Source organism: Ceratotherium simum, chromosome 36, assembly GCF_057802395.1.
Source record: "Ceratotherium simum simum isolate JZ-2026a chromosome 36, ASM5780239v1, whole genome shotgun sequence".
Taxonomy (NCBI): domain Eukaryota; kingdom Metazoa; phylum Chordata; class Mammalia; order Perissodactyla; family Rhinocerotidae; genus Ceratotherium; species Ceratotherium simum.
Window position 1 is genome coordinate 29850359 of NC_141935.1, and position 25795 is coordinate 29876153.

General features: G+C 40.0%; 1 protein-coding gene across 4 annotated transcripts in view; it reads left to right on the forward strand.

Moving 5' to 3' along the window:
* The window catches only part of SDCCAG8 (SHH signaling and ciliogenesis regulator SDCCAG8), a 227839-nt gene that overhangs the window by 149710 nt on the left and 52334 nt on the right, over positions 1 to 25795 (forward strand). For 3 of the 4 annotated variants that reach the window (XM_004439590.3, XM_087424487.1, XM_087424488.1), the window contains one exon: positions 3607 to 3738. In XM_004439590.3, coding sequence (XP_004439647.1) covers positions 3607 to 3738 — 132 coding nt within the window. Of the gene's footprint in view, positions 1 to 3606; positions 3739 to 23245; positions 25183 to 25795 lie in introns of those variants that run through there. The other variant, XM_087424486.1, reaches the window with a different exon arrangement.

A 25795-nucleotide genomic window follows, 5' to 3' on the forward strand; every position in this document is an offset into this window, starting at 1 on the left:
TTATAGACTATTTTTATATCATTAATTGTGTTCTTCATATCCAGAATTTCTGTTTGTGTTTTTTTTTAGAGTTTTAATCTCTTTTGCGAACAATTCCTTCTTATTATTAATTTTATTCCTGAGCTTATTGCACTGTCTTTCTGAGTTTTCTTGTAATTCATTGAATTTCTTTAAGACAACTATTTTGAATTCTCTGTCATTTAGGTTGTAAATTTCTGTGACTTCAGGATTGGTTTCTGGAGACTTGTCATTTTCCTTCTGCTCTGAAGTGTTACTGTAGTTCTTCATGGTATTTGATGAATTGATCCTTTGCTGGCGTGTTTGTGGTAGTATCAGGTCTCAGATTCCACCTGCCACCACTGGGCAGTGGGGGGCGCAGCAGCTGTGTTTCCTGATCCCACCTCGTCTGCTGGAAGTTGTGCCGGTAGGGCTCCTCTGCATTTCTGCACTGGCTTTAGCCACTTGGCAGGTAATGCACTCATACCCAGGTGGGGCCTCTGTGGTCCACCAGTGGGTCACTCATGTGCGGGACCACTGCACTCAGCAGGGGACCGGCTGAGCCACTGTGCTGGGCAGGAGGGGAGGGGTGCTTTCTTTCACACACGGGTCAGCTCTGTGCTCTCAGGTGGCTTGGCTGAGCTGCTGCATTTGTTGGGGGCTCCTTTGCGGGGGCTGAGCTGCCCCACTCAGTGGGGAGCCTTCCCACAGGTGGGGCTGCTGGCATTGTGGGCACTCCTGCGGGCCGGGCTACAACTCCAAAAGCATTGGGGCACAGGCTGAGCTGCCCCCATCTCCTGTTACAGTTGCACTGGCCACTGTGTGAGGACCCACGACCTGGATTGCTGCTGCTGGGGAGGAGGAGGGGGCCTCTCACCTAGTTCCACTGCTTCCCGGGGATCCAGTACCCCCACCTTCAGATGCACCACTGTGTGGATCTCTCAGATGTCCTATTGTGCTGTGTAGGCAATCCTCTGTTGGTTAATGAACATCTGTTTAGTTGTAACTTATGGGGGAGAGACAAAGGGAACAGCTCACTCCACCATGATGCTGGCATCACTCCACTGATATGCCTTTGTATAAGTAATGGAACCAATCTTTTGTTGACAGATTTCTGGGTTAAGTTTTCAGATATTGGGTTGCAGAACAAGACTGCTTCTAGAAACAATGTTACAACAAACATTCTCATGAAAAGATTTTTTGTGTGTAAACTTTTATATTTTATATTGTAAAATATATGTTTCTTTTGTGATTTTTATTTTAAAAAGTGACCTTTGTTATGGGAACGTACCTGAGAACAGAAAAATATTCTTCTGCATTTTTTCCTAATCTGGTTTAAGGATATTTTTTTGTCATTTTGGAATTTATTTTAGTGCATAGTGCATATTGTGATAGGAAATACTAATCTTGGATGAACACTAAATTAACAGTTTCTTATAACTGCCCTTAAATTCTTTTATATTGTTTGTGATTTTAAAAGGAGACGCATAAGCCATTATTAACTGATTTAGACTATTTCAGATATAGATAAATTCTTATTAGGAGAAGCAAATGTAGATTGAGTGCTTGATCCAAGCTTGAAAATGAGATAATCCATGCCCTCATGTATAATCGAGCAGGAAAGACAAGGCACAGAACAGAATCCAGAGGGATAAATTATAAGCTAATGTATACAAAATAGCTAGAGATGGTTTCAGAAAATGTGCTGACATAATGAGAACTGCAAGGTATTAATCAGAGCAAGCTTCCTTTGAGATGACACTTGGACCAAGATGAAAATAAAGTGAGGAATGAGGTGAACTTACAGTGAGAGATTGCTTCATACTTGTGAAGCAGCTTGGTCCTTGGGATGAATTTCCTTAGAAAATCCAAATCTTTTCTTGACCAGGAAGAAAAGGCTATGATGCCTGATAGAGGAATCCTTTCTTTGGAGGGAAGTAATTTTACATCAAGTATCTAACTTAAACTTCAAGAAACAAACCAATTATTTTAATATGCAAGAGTTTTAAACCTTCAGTTCTGACGTAAGAGGCAATGGAAGATTGGGGGATTAGTACCTGACCTAGCAAAGTGGAGGAAGGTAAATCTTAAGTGTCCACAGAGGAGGATAGGATCGTGAAGCAAGCTGATCTGCTTTCAGGATTCCAGAAAAACTTGGAAGGCAGGAGTGGTACATAGGACTGAAACCAAAATTGACAGTTCCACCCACATCCTAAGCAGCCAAGTGACTCTTCCTCCTCCACTGAGGGGCGTCCTCTCTGAAGAGATTAAACCAACAGGCTCTGGTTAAAATAGGGGCACTGAAATTAGAATAGAGGGATTAACAGAAAGTCTGTATTCTGAAAGGTGAGATCCCCAGCCCTCTATTTCCAACCAACTCCTCAACCCCTGATGGTTAGGGTTGCACACAACAAGCAGGAAACTGTAGGATCCTTTTCTTGAGAAACAAAATGGCCACAGAGGAGAGAATTACAGGTACTGATACTGGTCATCTCCCATAGGAAAAGAGGGCTTGCTGCTCAGTCAGTCTACACTGAAGCCCACTCATTTGGGGAAAATAGATGTACACAAGTGCAAATGTAGTCACAATATACTACGTAGACAGCAAGAAACAATACTTAGGTAGTCATTATAACGAAAATGCTGGTATTGATTTCACCACAGACTGAAATAGTAGTAATTATATTAACAAGCTGGAGATGGGGAAAGGGCCATATAAGGATTTTAATCTTCATCTACCATAATGAATCAGTAGAAATTTCTTAATTGATGGAACAAGAGATATTGATATAAGCACATTTAGAAATACGGAAGTGAATACCAGAAGAATTAGCTTTTAAAAAATTGAAAGTATTTGTCACTGCTTAGCTGGATGGGAGGTTGGGGGCAGAGGACTGCCATTTTTCATTATTATGCCTTTTGAATCTATATGATTTTAATCATGTACCACTAAATGAGCTATGTTAATTAAAAGAAACAGCTGTCTGTTGTAGAGCTTAGGCCTGGGGTTGCTCCTGTAGCAGCATGGTGGCTGGCCTGTGAAAAGCACTCAGTAAATATTTGGTAAATGAATGATAGTCTCTTTTAAAAGGGAGGGGCCCGCCTGGTGGTGTAGTGGTTAAACTCACGCTCTGCTTCGACAGCCTGCAGTTCGCAGGCTCGGATCCCGGGCATGGGCCTGCACACTGCTCATCAAGCCATGCTATGGAGGCGTCCCACATACAAGATGGAGGAAGATTGGCATAGATGTTAGGTCAGGGCCAATCTTCCTCAAGTGAAAAGAGGAAAGATTGGCAACAGATGTTAGATCAGGGCTAATCTTCCTCACCAAAAGGGGGGAAAAAGGGAGTCTGGCCATTATCATTTTTGTCTCTATTAGAGTAAGTTGTTATTCCTTTATCTGTCTACCATCTGAGTCCCTGCAATGCGTATATCCCTCTACTAGACATTTTTCAATTTCTGAAATATTTTATTTTACATAAAATAATTTTTATTTACATGTTATGTCTATGTACAGAGTTTAAGATAATGTTAAGGTTGTACCATAAAAACATGCTCTGGTAATAAGAACCCTTAACATCTATCATTTCTGTGTTTTCACCTCTCCAGATCTGAAATAGCTCAGCTCAGTCAAGAAAAAAGGTATACATATGACCGACTGGAGAAGTTACAGAGAAGGAATGACGAGCTGGAGGAACAGTGTGTCCAGCACGGGCGACTACATGAGAAAATGAAGCAAAGGTAATCAAGGTCTAATAATCAACTGACGTGCCACATAGTGAGTGTGTTTGGTTCATAAACAGAACGGAATTGCTGTGGAACAAATAGAATTCAAGATTACTATGCCATTCAAGGGACATGCCCCAAATCTAATACTTTTATGTACTTATGCTTTGTCAGCTCAGGTTGTTCCTAAGAGGAGAGCACATCCTCTCTTTACTATTCTCTAAAGATGTAAAATTAGATTTAACACAGGCACTGTAGGGAAACCATCCACATTTAAGATGTAAGTTGGTAATGTTGTAATATGAGGAATTTCAGAACTTCTCTTCTAGAAATTAGGTTTTGTATATTTTCCATAAGATGAAACATGTAGTAGGACTAAGAAAGTTAAATATCTTAATCAGAACTTGCACTGATAGTGTTGCTCGAGTCAGGTTTTGACTCCAAACTACTACTTTGAGCAAGTTACTCGACCTCTCTGAGCATCAGTTTCTTCATCTATGTATTGAAGCTAATAATATCCACTTTGCAGTTTGATATAAAGATCAGGTGTAATATATGTAAAGCGCCTGGCTCGTAATAGCCATCTACTAAATGGCATCAGTGATATTGACTCTCTTTTTCTAGGTGAAGAAACTCAAGCTCAGAAAGACTAATGGATTTGCTCAAAGTGATGGATTAAGGGGTAGAGTACAAACTGAATCTTGATCTTTTGACTAAATTCCTTTCCTTTTCAGTGCGGTATTTTCCCTTATTAGTTCCTATAAGTGTGTTATTACTAATTTCTGTGTAATGATGGATTCCCCGGGAAAAACAATCTCAGGATTTTACACCGTATGAGGAATTGGGTTCAGTAGATCTGGACTCCGCACAGCAATGGCATACATAGCACAGCAGTCAGCCTTCCAGTGGACGTGGTTCTCTTGGCCTCCAGCTCCCCATCCCTCTCCCATTCCCCAGATGTGCCTTCTCTGTTTCAAAAGCAATTGTTGATATAATTGAGGGGAAATGAAATGTTTATAGATTCCTTTTATTTTTGTTTTTAATTTAAAGTCAACGTAAAGTTCTTGGGGAGGGGGAAGACATTTTTACAACTTTGACCCCTTGCTCTATTGAATAGAAGAAAGGCAGTCAGAAATGGCAGTGCTTTTCAGTCTCCAAAATACTAAACTGTGGATATATTTGCAGAGTAATAATTATCCATTTCTGTGCTCATTAAAATATTTACTTAAGCCTAGACAGGCCAGGGGTCAGCAAACGTTTTCTGTAAAGGGGCAGAGAGTGAAGTATTTTAGGCTTTGGTCTCTATGTATCACACAGTCTTCTTGGTTTTGTTTTTATTTTTGTTTTTTACAACCCTTTAAAAAGAGCAAAAACCGTTCCTAGCTAAAGGGCCAACAAAACAATCCAGAGGATTTGGCTCTTGGGCTGTAATTTGCCCCTGTACAAGACAACCAAGGCATCCTTCTAATATTTCTTTTCTCACATTTGTATATTGCTTTAGAGTTCACAAAATACACTCACACATATTACCTTGCCTTGAAACAAACCAGGAAGTGGCTGTTACTATCATTTCCATTTCCAGATGGAGAACTAAGGCTCAGAAAGATAAAGTTGCCAACTGAAGGTCAGATAGCAAATTAATCATTCATTCATTCAACAAATATTTATTGATTGCTACTATGTGTCATATTCTCCACCACATGCTGGGAATGAAATAGCAAAGTAAATATAGTTCCCAGTCTAATGGAGCTTACAGCCTTATAGGGAAGATGGATATTGACAAAGGAATTTCACAAATATCTAATTAATTATAGTAACGATCAGTTCTATGAAAGAGAAGTATACTTTGTGGTATAAGCACATTTAATAAAGGGACTTATCCTGATCAGGAAACGTTTCAGTAAGAAAATACTTGAAATGAAAAAACTTGAGATGGATCTGTAAGCGATGGGGTAGGGATTATTAGCCTTCTAGAGGAAGAGTTGGCAAACCGTGCCCCAGCCCACAGCCTCTTTTGTAAGGCTCAGGAACATAGCCATGCCTGTTCACTTACGTATTGTCTGTGGCTGCTTTCACACTAATGTCAGGGTTGAGTAGCTGAGTCACAGACTATGACCTATTGGCCCACAAAGCCTAAAGTATTTGCTATCTAGCCCTCTCCTGAAAAAGTTTGCCAGCTCCTGTTCTAGAGAAAGGAAAACTGTAAAATTGAAGGTCCTGAGGTTGGACTTTTTTTTTTTTTTTTTTTTTTAAGATTTTATTTATTTTACTTTTTCCCCCCAAAGCCCCAGTAGATAGTTGTATGTCATAGCTGCAAATCCTTCTAGTTCCTGTATGTGGGACGCGGCCTCAGCATGGACGGAGAAGTGGTGCCTCGATGCGCACCCGGGATCCGAACCCGGGCCACCAGCATTGCAGCACGCGCACTTAACCACCAAGCCACAGGGCCGGCCCTGAGGTTGGACTTTTGAGGAGGGAAAGAAACTGTGTCTGACATAAAGAATAAGGGAAAGAACAGCATGTGATGAGGTTGGAGAGGTAGGTGAGGGCCAGACCTAAAGGCAGGGCCTTTAAGTTTTTGTTATGGACCTTTTACCTTATCCTATTACTCAAGGGAAGAAATTTAAAGCTTTTTTAAAAAATAAAAGAGAGTAATATGATCAAATTTGCATTTTAAAAATAGCATTCCAGCTTCAGAGTAGATAATGGATTGGAGCAGAGCCGTCCTGTTTACACAAGACCAGTTAGGAAGCTACAGGAGCAGTTAGCCAACTGATATGATGGCTTGGACTTGAAGTGATAATAATGGTGATAGAGAGAAGTAAGCAGATTGGTGAAATATATAGGTAAAATAAACAGGACTTAATAACTGAGTGGCTATGTTGGGTAGAGAATGGGGGGCATATTTTTGACATGATCAGTGAATGCATACTGGTGCCGCCCATTGAGAACTAGAGAATGCTCAAAAGAAGCCGGTTTGTGGTCGAGATGGCTTGGGTTTGGGATGAGACCAAGTGTTAAGTTTTGGCCATGTTCACATGCATTGTACAAATGGACACACTGAACAGCATATGCACATAAGGGCCTAAGCTAGGGAGAAGGCTCTGGGCTGGAGATAGACATCTGCGTTAGCCTATAGAGGATATTTGAAACCTTGGGAGTAAATGAGGTCACCTAGAAAAAAAATAAAGGAAGAAGGAAGAAGGGATTACTGAATCCTAAAGAACAATATTTTTAAAGGTAAGGTAGAGGTTGGCGAAAGCGATCGAGGCAAGTAACCTGAGAAATAAGTGGAAACTGGTAGAGCATGTTGTTATGCATGCCAAGGGATGGACATGATTCAGGAGAGAGGAACTGATCAACCAGATGCTGCTGAGTGATTAAATAAGACTGAAAAGTATCCGTTGGACTTAGTGACGTGGACATTACTGGTTATGTGTTAACAAAAATATTTTTAATAGAAGAGTCAGTGCAGAAATCGTGTTAGAGTGGATTGAAAAGTTAGTGTGAGTTGAAAAACTGAAATAGCAAATTTAACTTTTTCATGAGATTTGACTGCAAGCGAAAGCTGGGAGCAAGAGAGAGATACCAATGGACTGGTGGTGTGAGGATGTACTGGGAGGGGCATTTTGGAACAGAGAATTTTTTGTTTTAAGTTAGAGTAGATGTGAATGTATTAAATTCTGAGTGTTGTGATCATTCAAGTTGTAAAGTCAGGAAAGTTACATTTTCCAACTGGTGGATTTGAACCCCTGCTGCCTACAGAGGCCGTCCAGGGAATTCATGTTAAAGACAGCAGTGGCATTTTTTCCTAGTTATGTTTTAAAATGAGTATTGATTCATGTATTTCCCCCTAGAAAATAGGACCCTGTGAGAACTCCACAGTGCATACAGAGAACAAGCCCTGGTGCCAGTGGAGGTGCACTGAGCCTGCTCATGTGCTCTCACGTGGTGAAGGACTGTGTCACCAGCCCCCACAATCCTGGTTGTTTTGTCCATTATACAGCTTTACATAGTTTTTTTCTTTCTTTCTTACATTAAATTATATACGTAAAAACCATTGACCGAAGACATGAAGCTGCTAATTGAAATGCAACAAACGAATAATAAGTTAAAAATTCATAATTCTTCTATAAACTAACCTCAGAATGACCTTTACCAAATCAGTAAGTTGTATTTTTCTATTAGAAATTTTATTCCTCAAAAACAAATGTCGGGACCAGCCCAGTGGTGTAGCGCTTCAGTTCGTGCATTCCACTTCGGTGGCCCAGGGTTGGCCAGTTCAGATCCTGGGCACGGACCTACACACCACTCATCAAGCCATGCTGAGGTGGCGTCCCACATAGAGCAACTAAAAGAATGTACAACTATGACATACAACTATCTACTGGGGCTTTGGGGAGAAAAAAGGAAAAAGGGAGGAAGATTGACGACAGATGTTAGCTCAGGGCCAATCTTCCTCATAAAAAAAAGAAAGCTTATCATAAAAAAAGGTTAAAAATGGGAAATGTAGTATTGATTTTTATCTAATTTTACTTTTCATTTTTTGAGAATTAAGACTATTCATTATTTTCAGAAAAGTACTTAAAAATACATGAATGAAATATTAACCTTTATTTCATCATTTAAAAACATAAGACAAAATATTGGCAAATAGGATCCAACAATGTTTGAAAAGAGTTATATACCATAACCAAGTAGGATTTATCCCAGGTATGCAAGGCTGCTTCAACATTAAAAAATAATTTAATGTAATTTATCACATCAATAGGCTAAATAAGAAAAATCACACATACAAACAGATGCAGAAAAAACATTTGACAAAAAATCCAAAACCAATTCATGATAAAAACTCTTAGTAAACTAGAAATAGAGGGAAACTTCCTCAACTTGGTCAAGAATAGCTACAAAAAAACTACCATTAATATCATATTTAATGGCGAGAAACTTGAAGCTTTCCCACAAAGATCAGGTACAAGGCGAGGATATTCCTTCTCCCCACTCCTTTCAACATCATCCTGGAAGTCCTGACTAATGCAATAAGACAAGAAAAGGAAATAAGACGTGTACAGATTGGAAAGGAAGGCATACAGCTGTCTTTGTTTGCAGATGACATGATCACCTATAAAGGAAACCTGAAAACATCAACAAAAAAACTCCTGGAACTAATAAGCAGTTATAGCAGAGTTTCAGGATTTAAGGTTAATGTACAAAAGTCAATTGCTTTCATATATAACAGCAATGAACAAGTGGAATTTGAAATTAAAAACACAATACCATTTACGTTAGCACCCCCAAAAATGAAATACTTAGGTTTAAGTCTAACAAAACATGTACAAGATCTATATGAGGAAAACTGCAAAACTCTGATGAAAGAAATCAAAGAAGAACTAAAAAAATGAAGAGATAATCCATGTTCAAGGATAAGAAGACACCATGTTGTCAAGATGTCGGTGCTTCCTAACTCGATCTATAGATTTCAAGACAATCCCAATCAAAATCCCAGCAAGTTACTTTGTGGATATCAACAAACTGATTCTAAAGTTTATATGGAGAGGCAAAAGATGCAAAATAGCCAACACAATTTCAGTATAATGAAGGAGAACAAAATAGGAGGACTGACGTTATCTGACTTTAAGATGTTCTGTAAAGCTGCAGTAATCAAGACAGTGTGGTATTTGAGAAAGAACAGACAAACAGATCAATTAAACAGAATATAGATCCCAGAAATACCTACATAAATATAGTTAACTGAAGTTTGTGAAGAAGCAAAGGCAATGTAATGGAGCAAAGATAGTCTTTTCAACAAATGATTTTGGAACAGCTAGGCATCCACATGCAAAAAAATGAATCTAGACACAGATCTTACACCTTACACAAAACTTAACTCAAAATGGATCACAAAACTAAATAGAAAACAAAAAACACTATAAAACTCCTAGAAGATAACCTCGGTGACCTTGGATATGGTTATGACATTTTAGATACAACACCAAAAGCATGATCCACGAATGAAATAATGGACTTCATTAAAATTAAAAACTTCTGCTTTGAAAAAGACATTGTCAAGAGAATGAGAAGACAAGCCACAGACTGGGAGAAAATATTTGCGAAAGACACGTCTGATAAAGGACTGTTATCCAAAGTATACAAAGAACTCTTAAAACTCACCAATAAGAACATGAACAACCGATGAAAAAAATGGGTCAAAGACCTTAACAGATACCTCACCAAAGAAGAGATACAGATGTCAAATAAGTATATGAAAAGATACTCCACATCATATGTCATCAGAGAAATGCAAATTAAGACTATAGTGAGACACCACTACATACCCAGAATGGCCAAAATCTAGGACACTGACAACAACGAATGCTGGTAAGGTTATGGAGCGAGAGGAACTCTCATTTATTGCTGGTGAGAATGCAAATTGGTACAGTCACTGTGGAAGACAGTTTGGCAGTTTCTTACAAATACAGTCCAGCAATCGTGCTCACTGGTATTTACCCAAAGGAGTTGAAAACATATGTCCACCCAAAAAACCTCCATGTGGATGTCTATGGCAACTTTATTCATAATTGCCAAAACTTGGAAGCACCCAAGATATCCTTCAGTAGGTGAATGGATAAATAAACTGTGGTACATTCAGACAATGGGATATTATTCAGTGCTAAAAAGAAATGAGCTATCAAGTCATGAAAAGACATGGAGGAACCTTAAATGCATATCACTGTGTGATAGAAGCCAATCTGAAAAGCCTACATACTGTATGATACAACTATATGACATTCTGGAAAAGGCAAAACTATGGAGACAGTAAAAAGGTCAGTGGTTGCCAGTGGTTGGGGTGGAAAGGAGGGATGAGTAGGTGGAATACAGGGGATTTTTAGGGCAGTGAAATACTCTGTGATACCATAACGGTGGATACCTGTCATTATGTATTTGTCCAAACCCATAGAATGTACAACACCAAGAGCGAACTGTAATATAAACTATAGACTTTAGGTGATCATCATGTATCAATGTTTCAGTTGCAACAAATGTACCACTCTGGGGGCGGATGTTGATAAGGGGGGAGGCTATGCATGGGTGGGGACAGGGCATATATGGGAAGTGTTAGTACTCTCCCTTCAGTTTTGCTGTGAATCTTACATTTCTCAAAAAAGTCTTAATTAAAAAGAAAAAAAGCAAGAAAGCTATTAAAGTAACAGTTGAATTTTACATTAAAAAAACAAGAATTCCAAAAAATATCATGAAGCTCTTTCTATGTTTTTGACTCTATCACATGGATTTAGTTTCAAATCTAGATTGTAGAGCACATTTTGTTTCAAAACATGTTACGTTATTGGCCAATCATGCCTTTTTCCTTACATAATTAATTCATTAAGAATTTAATTTATGTAAATGAAATAGCTGGCATTATCTGCTACGTGGGAAAATTACTTTTTTTTAGCTTTTTATTTTGAAATAATTTTAGATTATGGAAAAGTTGCAAAAGTAATTGAGAGTTCCTGTATACCCTTCACTCAGCCTCCCCCAATGTTAGCATCTTACATAACCACAGTACCACTATTTGACCCAGAAAATTAGCATTGATGCAGTACTAGGAACTAATCTCTACACCTTATTGGGATTTTGCCAGTTTTTCCCCTCATATCCTCCTTGTGGTTCAGGGTCCTACATTGCATTTAGTTTCATGTCTCTTTAGTGGTCTTTAGACACTTAATAATTTCTCTCAAGTGGAGAAACCTCTTCTATGACAATTCTTCAGTGTTTCTTCGACCTTGACCTTTCTGATGAGAACTGCTCGGTTGTTTTGTAGACTGTCCCTCAATGTGGGTCTGTCTGATGTTTTTTCATGATTAGACTGAAGTTGTGCATTTTGGGGAGGAATCCCACAGAAGCGGTGCTGTGTCTTTCTCAGTGCATTGTGTTAAGGGGTACATGCTGTCAATGTGTCCTGTCACTGGTGGTGGTGACTTTGATTGCTTCCTCAAGGTGGGGTCTGCCAGGTCTCTTGGTTCAAGAGAAATTGTTAAGTGTCTTGTGGGGAGATACTTTGAGACCATGCAAATACTCTGTTTCTCATCATATTTTTTTAAAATAGACTTTATTTTTTAGAGTAGTTTTAGGTTCATAAAAATTACTTTAAAAATAAATTTTAGGGCCGGCCCCGTGGCCTAGTGGTTAAGTTCGGCACGCTCTGCTTCGATGGCCTGGGTTCAGTTCCCAGGTACGGATCTACATCACTTGTCGGTGGCCATGCTGTGGCAGTGACCCACATACAAAATAGAGGAAGATTGGCACAGGTGTTAGCTCAGGGCGAATCTTCCTCAGAAAAATAAATAAATTTTATATCATGATCTTTAAATTTATGTTTAGTTCAAATAAAATGTTTTTTACTTCAAACTTCCCACTTAATCATAGCAAACAAAAATAATGAAATGATTTAGTACATTCCTAAGGGGGTTCATATTTCTGTGAAGGGGGTTTGAGAATCAAAAGAAATTTGGAGATGCTGAGGTAGACAAAAAGGCAGTGTTACAAGGTTTGAGCACAGGAGAGTTGGGACACCAAGCATTGGGCAGAAATTAATCTTGGGCTGGAGAGGGTCGCCTCCTGCATTGCAACAGCTGTGGCTGAAAAGAGGATATGAGCTGATAAATGCAGGTTGATGAATGTGGTGCTGGCAAAGTGAGCTAAGGCCAGAAATAGTTTATTCTGTGTTTATGCGGCATCTGTTTTGTACTAGGCCAGGGGATACAAAGATCGAAAGGGTCTGCTCCTCTGCCTCACTCTCATGGTTAGAGGCCCCCTGTCTGTTTGGGCTGGTCAAGGCACTGTGACCAACAGTCCAGAGCAGCCGTGACACCACCTGCCATCTCCTAAGGTCCCTCCTGGCCGCCCCCATGCCACCAGAAACCTCAGAGGCAAGGAGGGACATCCTGGGGGACTAGCCTCCCTTGGCAGCCTGCGCAGGAGTTGGTTGGCCTGGAGGCTTTTTTTGATGTCTTGTTCTCTCTGTTTTATATAAAACAAAAGTCTCTTGATATTAGATTTGGGGTGTATAATCAGAACACTTTCTCTGTCCCTGAGGAAATGTCTTGGGTTGATCGTCCCTCGTTCAGAAGAGTAATCAAAGTGGAGACCAAGGCTCCCTGGTAGTGGTGACCAGAGACTGACCCAGAAGTCCAGGGCCTTTCTGCAGTTCTCATGGGCAGTCTTAAAACCTATCAAGTGAATGTGAGCCCAAAAAATTTACTGAGGATGCTAATGCAGTACCCACTGGCTGCCTCCATGCCTTGCAGAGCTCCTGTGATCCTGCACAAGCTCTGATGGTTGGACTTCCCATACTTGGGGGACGGACGTTTACTTATTATTGCATGATCAGTGTTGTACTGAGGTCATCTTGGTTTTCAGATGCTGCTGTTCTAGCTTTTAATTATAAATTGCTCTTAATTTAGCTTCATGATAATTAATTTTGTTTGTTGTGAGTTGTTTTGTTAACCTCCTACGGTGCAGTATTGCAGACTTGCATCAGCAATGCATTGGTGTCTCAATAACTCTTTCAAGTCCCGTATGAATTGTAATTCAGAAGTGAATCATCTGCATCTCTTTCACTAAAGCAAATGTATGTTTGATCCCCACCTCTCATCTTCCCCCGCCACCACTACCACCACCAATTTGCTTTGGAGAGGCTTTCCTTTGGTGATACACTGCTTGGGAATCTGTGTTTTTAAATAACTGACAACATACTATTAAAAGTAAATTAACAAAGTTGCTGCGTTATTGATTTATATGCCATTATTTTATAATATCCAACTATAGATAATGGTAAGTAATCTGTATGTTGGTAGGAAAGAAGCTCATTGCAACTTGTTTATTTTGATTTTTTTCTTTGTTATCACTAGCTTTCATTTCACTGGACCATTGAAATGTGTGGATTAGGTAGGCTGCCTCCCCCGAGGGGTCTAAGGACAATCTTAGAGTATTGTGTAGAGGAGAGTTGGAAGCTATGAACACCAGGATGAGCTTAGAAAACTTGACCCTTTCCTCTAGATTATACAAAATTATAAGCCAATTGGGATTAACAAGCAATCTCTTTAAAATACAGTTATTCTATGCATTATTGACAAATCCCTGCGATGACTAGAAGCCACGTTCAATTATGCTTTATTGGGAAGACCTGAAATCACATTGCTTTCCTCCCAATAACAGAGGAGGTTTGCCACCCTACGTGGGTTAGGATTTTGATCTGGGAGTGGATAATACATTATTTAAAGCAGCCTGTGCAGTTACCATAGCTGGAACAAGGCAGGCACTGTCATAACTGATCACCTGGAAGGAGATTAAATGGGAAAGGTACCCAACAAGAGAGAGTTAGGAAAATCCCAAAGACATTTTAACATAATTCACACTTTTTCCTAGGATAAGCCCAATACCCAGGAAAAAGAAAAAGACTCCCTTCACTTATTCATCAACTGTTTATTGAGTGCTAGTTGTATGCCACTGATGTGCTCGGGGTAAATCACTGGACGAGCAGACATGCCCACCCATATGGAACGTACATTCTTTAAACGAGTTCAGGTTCTAGTCCTCTGCTTTTAACACCTCAAGCTGAAAGTACAGAAACAGTACGTACAGTAATTAAGATCATGCACCTAGAACCAGGCTCTCTGAATTTTCCTCAGTTTATTACTTCCTAGCCATATGGTCATGAGCAAATTCCTTAAATCTTAAATTTCATCTTCCTCACTTCTTCACTTCCTCACTTCCTTTATCTGAAAAATACTACCTTGTAGGATTGTGATAATTGCCTATAATGATCCATGAAAAGTCTTTAGAACAGTACCTGGCACAGACTTAGTGCTCATGAAATTCCCTCTATTATGCATTCAGTATCCTTCCTTCAGCGTACTTACCAGGCCCTTCCCACATGCCAGGCTCTCTTCTAGATTGTGGGATGCAACAGGAACTTTGGAGGCTTCCATTCTACAAGGTAGTTTATTTATATTGTGGGTTAAATTGCCTCTTGTGAGCTAGTCTGTGAAACAAAACACCATGTTTACATAATGTTATCTGTAAGGGAAAATGCCTTCTGAATTTTCAACAACTGATTTGTGGAACATTTTGGACCATACTTGGGATAGACCTATGGTAGTCTAAGTGTTTGTGAATATGTGAATCTACGAGCGTGTCCTCTGTTCAGTGGTGAAAGTTTTCGATATGTCCAAATAAAATTTCGAGAGGGATACATTTACCTCGTTGTTAAAAACATCATATTTTCAGCGTGGTTGGGAGTGAGGAGCACACTTTTTTAATTCTCAATTTGTAACTTCACCTATTAGGTCTTTTCTTTAGAGACAGAAGGAAAAGGGCTAACTTCCATTCCTGGGGGTGGGGGTCGGGATGTTATAGCATTAAAAATTAAAAAAGGAAAAGCTTTAGGAACATAAGGTAATAACTAATGCCTTTTTGGAGGCAAATATTCTGAGAAACCATCTGTAACCAGTTAGCTTTAATATTTTTTAAATGTTTATTATTTTTTATTTTTCCACAATTAAGTCTGGATTAGAAAAATATTCAATTAAAAATAAATGGTAAACCAATGTTAGAACTGTACAAAGAGTCATTAGCAGCTATAGCACTGCACATCTCTCTTTGGACAGAGCTTTTGCTAAAAAGGCAGAGCAGGTAAATTTCTGTTCTTATATTAGAAGACAAAAAGTATATTTCCATGCTTAAAATCCCTTTAAAAATTCTTCCATATATCCAATATAGACCTCTTTGAGTCAGTTCACTCTTTAAAGCTCAATTTCTCTCTCTGGTTTTATCTTTTAGGTAGATTGAAAACTTCTGATTAGCATTTTCATTATCCAAACTCTTAGGATTTAAAATTTAATTTAGCGCTTTTAAGTAAAATAGGGTTTGTTTTTCATCTCTGTAGTCATATTTGTTGTTTTGCTTTAGACTCTATAATTTGGAACATTGCATGTTCAATGTGAAAATCTAAGCCAGATTGCCTGGCTTGTTCTCGATTTTGTATCTTCTAGCTTATTAATATATCCCTATATTTATTAACAGTTATTAAGCATTGAACATTCAAAAGTAAAAGTTGCCGTCTCTGCCCTAAGGAGCTCCCAGTCCTGGGGGAAGGCACGTGGCAACCACACGGGTATGATGTGCTGTGGGGAGAGCAGATCCTGGTGCCCTGGGGCACCCCAGACTGACCCCACCCAGGTTTGGAGGGACAGGGTGCAGCTCCTTAGAGAAATAATACCTGGTGAATCCGAAAAGAAGAAGAAGTAATCTTAACAGAGAAAAAGGAATACGTGTTTGAAGGTCCTGGGGTCAAGGAAAACATGGTCTGTTCAAGAACTGACACTTAGATTTGGAACCTAAAACACAAACAAACGAACCCACAAAACCAAACAGAAAAAGACTCCTAGATAACAGAACAAATGGGTGGTCACCAGAGGGCAGGGGGTTGGGGGACAGGCAAAACAGGTGAGGAGATTAAGGGGTACAAACTTCTAGTTATAAAAGGAATAAGTCATAGGGATGTAATGTAGAACATGGGGAATATAGTCAATAATATTGTAGTAACTTTGCATGATGACAGAGGGTAACTAGATTTATCATGCTGATCATTTCGTAATGTATATAAATATCAAATCCCCATGATGTACACCTTGAAACTAATATTATATTGTATGACAATTATACTTCAATTAAAAATATATGTCTATATAAAGGGAAATGGGCAGTAGATGAAGCAGAGGCAGTCAGCAGGAGTTAGATCTTCCCATTCCCTTTCTCTCTCTCCCGTCTGAGATTCCAGTTACACATGGGTTACATCATTTGATGTTGTCCCAGCTCTCAGATGCACTGTTCTAGTCTCTTCTCTCCCCCTAACCCACCCCCCACTCCAACTCCTTTCTCTCTTCTTTGTATTTCAGTTTGGATGATTTCCAGTGGCCAATCTTCAAATTTAATGATTTTTCCCCCTTTGTTGAGCCCATTCTGATGATAGGCCCATCAAAGGAATTCTTTATTTCTTTTTTTTTTTTTTTTTAAGATTTTATTTATTTATTTTTTTCCCCAAAGCCCCAGTAGGTAGTTGTATGTCATAGCTGCACATCCTTCTAGTTGCTGTACGCGGGACGCCGCCTCAGCATGGCCGGAGAAGCGGTGCATCGGTGCGCAACCGGGATCCAAACCCGGGCTGCCAGCAGCGGAGCGTGTTCACCTAACCGCTAAGCCATGGGGCCGGCTCAAGAATTCTTTATTTCTGATGCTGCTTATGCTTTTTATTTCTAGCCTTTCCATTTGACTCTCATCAGAGCTTATGGTAGGGATAGGATTTTCTGCCCCTTCCTCAGAGTCGGATGTAGTTGTGTGCTGAATTTTTGGAAATGTGTGAGCCATTTGACATCACGTTGGTAGTTTTAAATTGGCCATGGAAGGAGTATTTACAGCACAGAAATTGGCAGACACTATAAATCAAGACCTCTTTTTCCCCAGAGAACTGGTTTTCAAACAGTTTCCATCACTCCACTGATGGATTTTGCTTCCACCCCTCCCTCAGTGAAAGTTTACCTGTTCCTGGGGCCGGGCCAGATGCAAGAGGTTCCCACACATCTCCCAAGGAGGTAGCTTTTGTTTCTGACCTTCCCCCAGAGGCAGTGAACCTTTTCCTGGGAAGGTTTCTTGCCCCTCCTCCAGAAGCTTGAGGCTTTTGCTTCATATGAGAAAAGAGAGTCTAGTAAGTGGGCAGAGTTTTGTGCTTGTACCCCGTGGTAGGTACAGGGGGAGTTCTCAAGGCTCTTCTCCTGCCCCTAGTCTTTCTCATGAGCATCCACTGGAAGGAAGCCTGTGGAAAAGTGCTTAAGAATGAGTGCAAACTCCTCTCGTCCTCTTGTGTCTTGGGCCCCCTGGAATTCTAGACCATCCCACGAGCCCGCACTCAAAGACTCCATTAAAATTTCGCCTTCCTTCCTCTTACTTACTTTCATGATGGCCATTCCTCTTCCCCATGATCTGCCAAAGGAAACCAGCTCAGGTGTTTCTGTCACTCCTCAGAGGGGCATATTGCCTTTTGGAATTTAGTTTTCCTGGTTATCTTCCAACCTCAGCTCTCGGATATTGGCTCAAGAAAAATGATGGCTTTGTTGATTATCTGACTTTTTTCTCATTTTTAGGGTGAGAGTGATGTTCTTTTGTGGCTCCCACATCCTAAGAGGAAGTGGAACCCTCAGAAGTTAGATCTGGAGGAGTCTTTGTCTTGAATCACATAAAAGTGTTTGGAATTTATTCTTAGCACTGTGAGAAGGGAGCCTTTGGAGGATTTTAGGCAAGAGGGAGACATTTCTGTGATATTAGCCCTTTAAACACCATGATATTCATTTCGTACATGGTGAGCCAGGGTGGCCCTTGATAGCTTTCTCCTGATTGTTTCCCATCTTTGACTTTGTAGTTTTTTTTCTGATTTCTGGGCTTATTGACTTTTTCACCAGTCATTTTGCTTGCATTATCAGGCTACTTCCATTTCTATGACTTATTCCTCTGGTGTGTATCTTCCTATATCTGTTTTTTGGTATATTAACTAACCAAGTGGGTGATTTCAATGAAGATTTTACCAATTCCTTCATTTCTGTTGTCTTAGAACTTGAGCAAGGATTAAATGCTAATGTTGATTTTGGCTGCAATCCCAGGGCAGCGAGAGTGAGGGAAAGCAAGGTGAGGCATAGAAGAATGGAAGGCAGTGTTGTAGAAGACAATGTGTTGCCGTACTGGAAGCTGCGTCGTGATAAGCCTCAGAGACACGACCACACAGATGTTTCTGGACAGGCTGTACAGCAAACTATGGCTCCAAATAGCTCACTGGAGGGAGGAAAGGAGAGGGCTTTATCTGCCCAGCTTACGTCTCGTGTCTCCATGGGTCCAGAATTTTCCCAATGGGAGACACTTCCCCTGCACTTTAGGTTACATTCATAAACCCTTTTAGCAGCTGCTTCAGAAGCCAAATCCTAAATTCTAGGGTTTGGCATGTCACTGGACTCCAGGTGGCAGGAGGAGCTTGAGGTGTGTGCAGTGAGCCTCAGGTGGCAGAACCAAGAGGGCCAGCAGGAGTCCGCGAGCTCAAGAGCAGCCGCAAGGGGTTGAGGGCCCAGGAGAGGACGGCACTGAGGGGGTCTGATACACCTGTCAAGGATGATAGCATTAAATGAAGGCCAGCACTTGAGAGAGACTTCACTATGTGCATGCCGAACCCGTCTCCTGCTTCGCTTCCCTTCCCTTCCAGAGCCAACGTTACCGTTCACTGGTTATGAGCATTCTTGCAAATGTCTTTGGTCAAATGTCTCTCATTTTCTTTTCTTCATTTTCCTCCTGAATCTCTACCTTGGCTTCCTTTCTTCTCTGAGCCAGCCTGGGTTTTGCACTCTCTTTGGGTGCCTAAGACCCCCCTCAGTACAAGCTGCCTGACAGCCCCAGCCAGAGACAGCTACTCCATTCTCTCCAAGATCTTGGAGCAATTAGTATTTATTTCTATTTTTTCATATTCTTTCACTTTCTCTATTTATACCGTAAGCTTATTGCAAGCAGGTATCATGTCTTCTGAGGAAACATAGCAAATTATAATAAAGAAAGAACACTGGGTAGGGGGCAAAAGCTTCTGGTTTGTGGGCTAACCATGTCACCTGCCAACATATGATTTTGGACAGGCCAAATAAACTCTTTCAGCCTCAACTTCCTTATCCATAAAATGGGGACTAAGTACCACGCAGAACAGTTATGTGGATCAAATCAGATCATAGGTGTAAATATTTTTAGAAAAATGTAAGCAATATATAAATATAGTACCATATTATTATCATCAACTGTTTTATAGTCATAGCATCATGGAATCACAATATTTGTTAGGGACTTGGTGATCTCTAACACAAGATTGCTGTTTTGTACTTAAAGAGTCTCCAACAGAGAGGCCACATTAAATTTAACCATCAGATCAATTCTATTGAGACAGTATTCTTGGCTCCTATTTTTTAGAAGGGGAAACTGAGGCTCTGAGAGGTTATGTGGCTCAGCCACGAATCACTTAGCTAGTAACTATTTCTGTTCTGGGAATGCAGAGTTGCCTAATGCCAGAGCCCATGCTTTAACCAGCATGCTGGGGTGCCCCTCCCAGTTCCCCCAGCAAGCCAGGCCTGAGCTGGGCCTGGAATCCAGGTCTCCAGAGTCCTCGTCCACAAAGCTCCCCGGCAGATTTTCCCGTTCCCACTTGCGAGTGACAGTGTGGCATCTAAGTGTGATACTCTCTGCTGGGGGCTTTTCAAGCTAATGTGCCTTGGAGGTCTCCCCAGGTTACAGCAAGCCTAAATGAGCTTTTGAAAAGATGTAATTACTGATAGAGCATATGGTGCAGAGCTGTTAAGAACACGCAGTTTCTGGAGCCCTCTGCCTGGGTTCTAATCCCAGCCCCACCACGGAACTGGCTGTGGACCTGGGGTGAGTGTCGTCACCTCCCGGTGACCCAGCCTTCTCATCTGTACCAGGGGGAGAATAATCCTCACCGCCTGGGGTCATTCTGAGACAGAACTGAGCTCAGAGTTGGACTGGCACATAAGAAACAATATATGTTTTTGTCAAACAAAATAATAAATTCTGGGGCCAGCCTGGTGGCGTAGTGGTTGGGTTCACGTGCTCTGCTTTGGTGGTCAGAGGTTCGCAAGTTCGGATCCCAGGCGCGGACCTACACACCGCTCATCAAGCCATGCTGTGGTGGCATCCCATATACAAAATGGAGGAGGATGGGCATGGGTGTTAGCTCAGGGCTAATCTTCCTCAGCAAAAAAGAGAAAAATTGGCAACAGATGTTAGCTCAGGGCCAATCTTCCTCACACAAAATAATAATAATAATAATAAGTTCATAGGTTTTGTTTTTCAATTCAAACTTAATAGTATATCATCATTAAATAAAAAATTAACTAAAGGAAAAGAAAAACACAAAATAGGAAGTCTTCCTTTAAAACGTCCTGTTTAGGCTCCACTGACAGGATGGCAAAAACCTCACTTTTCTCTGGGGAAATACTCAGTTTTAGGCTGCTTTTGTAGCATTTTGTTCCAAAGCAGACCTTTCTCACGTGACTTGGGAGGGCAGTCAGTTTGCCTGTGAGAGGGCCCACCGGTCAGCTGAAGGAAGAACAACCGGGGACCTGTCAGCCCTGGCCACAGGATACCAGGAGGTGAGCCCTGTGCGCGGCCTGGAGGCGGCGTCCTTTGTTGTGGTCTTTTAGTCTTTGTTATTGCACAAAAGGTTGAAATTTAGACTCGATCAAACATAATGAATTAACTCTTTTGTGGGATTCCATGTTGTTTTTGAGATTTCTTTGGTAATTTTGAACAAAACAACTTCTGAGGTGGTTACATAAGGAGAGCGATGTCTTTAGTCCTTTCCAAAAGTGTTTTCCTTTGTTTAGTTGAACATGTATATTTAGGGTGGAAAAAAGCAATTTCATGCATTGTTTTCGCCATGTATCACATGCAGACTGCTGGTGATGGACATTGAACGGATTCAAGAGAATGTTTGGTTTTGTGATTACACCTTGATGATATAGAGTGATATCTTCTGGGCTTTTGTTTTCTGGAAATTAATTGGTTTTAAAAATAGCTACTATCACCTATGAAATATATTTTGTGTATGAACAGGAGCAGAGCCATTTTTTCCTTATCATTCACGGAAAATAAGCACAGTGTAAAGAGCAGGTATTGCAAAGGCATTTTGTAGAAATACAGAGAAGCAGCATTAAAGTGGCTTTGGAGTCACCCTTTTCCACTACATGCGAATTTTAATGTTTGTGTGCTAGGCAAACGTGTCATGAAGAGAAAGCAGACATCCATCTTGCTGTTGCATTGCTGACTCTGGCTGCTAAGCGAGGCTCAGCCAGTCCCCGGCAAGTGTGGGGATGGGGGATGGCTGGGGACTAAGATGCCAGACGTGCTGTTCGTGCTGAATCGTTTTCTAACCAGCCAGTGCTACTTATCTGCCACTTCTTCATCTTCTCCTTCTTTGGTACTCTCTCACTTTTACAGTACTTTTCCTCTCCCTTTTCATGGTTCTGTTTCTTTGCTTTGGCTCTTTATTTCCAGATACTCACTTGTGGCCAGATTTCATACGCGTACAGTGAAAGGGTGTGCCTTGGGTATGGCATTTTATTAGAATTCACCCTGTTAGGCGTATTATACAAAATCTGAAACTTACTAATTATGAAACATGGAATTTTAATCAAACATCTAGTTGCCAGGAAACCCTGCGTTCTTAAAAGAAAAAGTTATAGGACACGTAGATGTTGAACTGTCTTAACATTGGGGTCGTTTTATACGAGCCAGATCAGCGCATAGGGAGAAATCAATCAAAACTGTAGTTGGTCATAATTTATTGCCCTTTCTGAACTTTGTTATAGAAAGAAATGCCTTATATTCAGCTTGATTCTTTAGCATCATAGAAATTCATTCAGGGAAGTTTGAAGAGTAGAAGAAATCTTTGTTCACTGGGCCAAATCTTTATTTATGCTCTGTACATAGCATCTGTATATGTGTCTAGAGTAATATTGCCAGTTTTCCATTGCAAAGAAAGGCTCTTTCAAGGCGGAAATCGTTAAAACCTTGTATTTTTTAAAATATATATATATTTTATTGATGTCATAATAGTTTATAACATTGTGAACTTTTAGTTGTACATTATTGTTTGTCAGTCACCATATAAATGTGTCCCTTCACCCCTTGTGCCCACCCCCAACCCCCATCCCCCTGGTAACCACCAAACTGTTCTCTCTGTCCATGTGTTAGTTTATCTTCCACATATGAGTGAAATCATGCAAAAATCTTCTATTTTAAATTCCTAAAATATCTCATATAGATAGCAGTTAAAATAAATTCATGATGGTTTATAGCTGAGGTATACACTTGGCTGTGTCGTAAATAGTTCATCATATTATACCCGGAAGTGATTTTTACACCTATGTCAACAGTGCTTCTTGAGGCGCAGGATTTGAGAAAAAGATCTTAGAGGGCTGGCAATTTTGGCCAGATGTGTGTCTGTACCTCCGGCGTCACTGGTTGTAATTTAACGATAAAAATGTTGCAGCCATCTGGGTAGCAAACGGCTGAGGTCTGCTCTCGCCCGTGATTGTGAGTGTGGAGGAGATGCGTTTGACTTCATGGATACTGGATTTATAAAAAGGAGATACGTCAAGCAGTAACTATGTGCATGCTGCTGGGTGTGCCTGCAGCCAACTTCCCAGGGCGGCCTTCCCTCAGACATCCAAGTGTCCCACTCACGTGTATCTTAGTGCCTGTGTGACACAGTGCTGCTGGATTTTATGTCAGTTCTACCTTCAGGGTAAAGCCTTGATTTTCACAGATAACCTAATCTGTAGAAGGAAAGAACATTAAAAAAAAAAAAAAAGTGTAGCCACAAAAGTCCTTTCTACTAATATGTGGTTTTTATCATTTTTCACAGAGAAACCAAATTACAGCCTCACTGTCACAGAATCTTCCCACATGGAAAGTTAACAGCTGATTTCTTCTTCACAGAGAAGAGCTTACTAACTGTTCTGGACCACTGTAGGATCAATTCTTGAGACCATGCCGTCCGTCCTGCTTTGTGTAAATGTTTGCTGTGTACCTCCACAGTGAGAGCTCTTAGAGTTTGTGCTGATTTGCTTGGCACGTCCCCAGCAAAATAGTCCATTAGCATTCAAATCCTTTCCCAATAATTGAGACAATCAATTTACATTAAACAAGGCACAATTATAATTTCATGTACAATTTAAATTCTATAGAAAATGATTAGTGTCCAATAAAGAGGGACACTTATTTTGATGCAAAAGGATGTTTTTATAGCCTGCATAAACAAATCTTTCATATTTTCAAAATAGTTCCCTCATTATCTTTGGTGTAGGGGAACTCTATTGTGTTTTATTCTGATGTAGGGAGAAGTGTGTGTCCCTAGCTGCATGTTTAATAAGCAATGTGACTTTCTCTCGACATTTAAATGGAAAGGGTTGAGATAGAATAAGGCAGGTACTTGCTTGCTCTTTAAATGGAATCAGTCTTATAAAAAGAACAAAGAGGATGCACGTTGAGTGAGTTTGCTGCATTGGTGCCAGCGTTAGGGAAATGGGCACCACGCATTCCTCATTACCTTTGTGTAATAGACCAGATACCCATTGCTCTAAGAAGATCGCTCAGAAGAGTTTGGGAAGGATGCACAGGACGGGAGGTGAAGCTGCCATGGTTGTGTGCTTTGTGCTGAGAAGTTCCTGGGATAGTGCAGACCCCGGCGAGGGGGCACAAGGCAGCCAGACTCCATGAATATGCCCAAACCCCACCAGCTCTCGTTTGTAAACTCTGAATGAGACTGGCATTGTCGGTCAGGAAATCTAGAACACTGGAGAAATATCATTAGAAGAATATAGTAGAAATAATGACAAGATAGAAAACAAATCCTGTCAGAGCCCGAGAATACACTTGGCTTCCGCTTGCTGTGTCTGTCTGTTTCTATAAACGGTCCAGAATAGAAACCGGATGTTTGAAATCTCTCTCCCTCTCACATGCTCTCCTCCCCCTCCTCTCTTCCTTCCTCTTCAGTATTACTAGACTTACTATTTTTATTATTTTTATTTATATTCCTATTTTTCAATATTTGCCATTTGTGTGGATAACACATTAATTTTTAATGAAATATTTTCAGACTCTTGGAATAGCTGAATCATAAAAGAAAACTTGAAATTGATATAGACTCCCGAGGCGGCATAGACACTGATTATTACACTGTTACTTTTCCCAGTCACAAGTGGCAAATGGTTATTTTAAAAGACAAGGTATAGTTAGATTTAATTCTCTTATCTTTGTACATAAGTCTGGTTTGTATAGCATTTGTGGCACAAAGAGTAATTCAGGCACCATTCTAATTAAAATGAAAGAAATATCAAAACTGTCTGTTAGGCAATGCTCTCTAATAATTTTCTTTTTATCTAGAAACACATATTTTATCTAGAAACACAAGCCTCATTGCTATTAGAGAAATTCAGTTGGGACTTAAATTGGGTCTTGGAGCATAATTTTTCATTTTAGTTCTCTTGCAGAACTAAAGATTTTAAAGAAGGCAGCATTTGTATCTTTGAGTACTTTGTTTTCTCCAATCAGTTATTGTTTGTAGTTTTGTATTTGTAAAATTAAAATTAGTACTGGAAATTGTTTAACCAATTTTATATTACATGCTAGTCCCAGAACTACAGCTTTGTAACCCACTTCGGAACTATGAATTAATAAGGGCAGTTTCTTCCAAAAGCTTTTTGTTATAGAAAGCATAGATATTTGAGATGTAACATCTTACAGGCTTTTTTCCCAGTCTCAACTTATAAGAATATCAATTATCAATATTATGCTGGTAACTTAAATCTTATTCTAATCATGTTATATATATATATATATAATTTTGTAATTAAAATTTCTTCTTTATAATTAAAATTTCTAAATAATTTTACTTTTCTTAAGTGAATTTACTTGTTCTCAACATTAACAATGAATTTACATTTTTTCCAAATGTTAGTATTTTATATTCCAAATAAAGATTAGTAAATGTTGTAAGGAACCCTGTCTGTCTTACTTGAGCTAAGTTACATAGAACGGCATTTTAAAGACTCAGAAGAGACCTGAAAGATTACCAAGTCCAACTCCTTCTCGTATTATCTCCCTCTTGCCCTCCATCCTTACCTCCAACACAGACACTTTATAGATGAGGAAACTGAGTTCCAAAGAGATAAGGTGGCTTCCAAGATGATAGTTCAGGAAATGGCTAGAATGCGTGTCTTCTGACTTCTGCTCTAGTGTTTTCCACTGTTCCCACTCAGTAATTCACATGTTCTCAGAAGAAGGGAGGTGGGCTCCTACCCGTCATCAGAAGGAAAATCTGAAGTGCCGATCAGGAGATGTTTAGCAGAAGTTGTCTTAGCCTGTGAGCTTGAGACCAGAGGTCGGATGGTTCACTGAAAGGTCGGGAAATCAT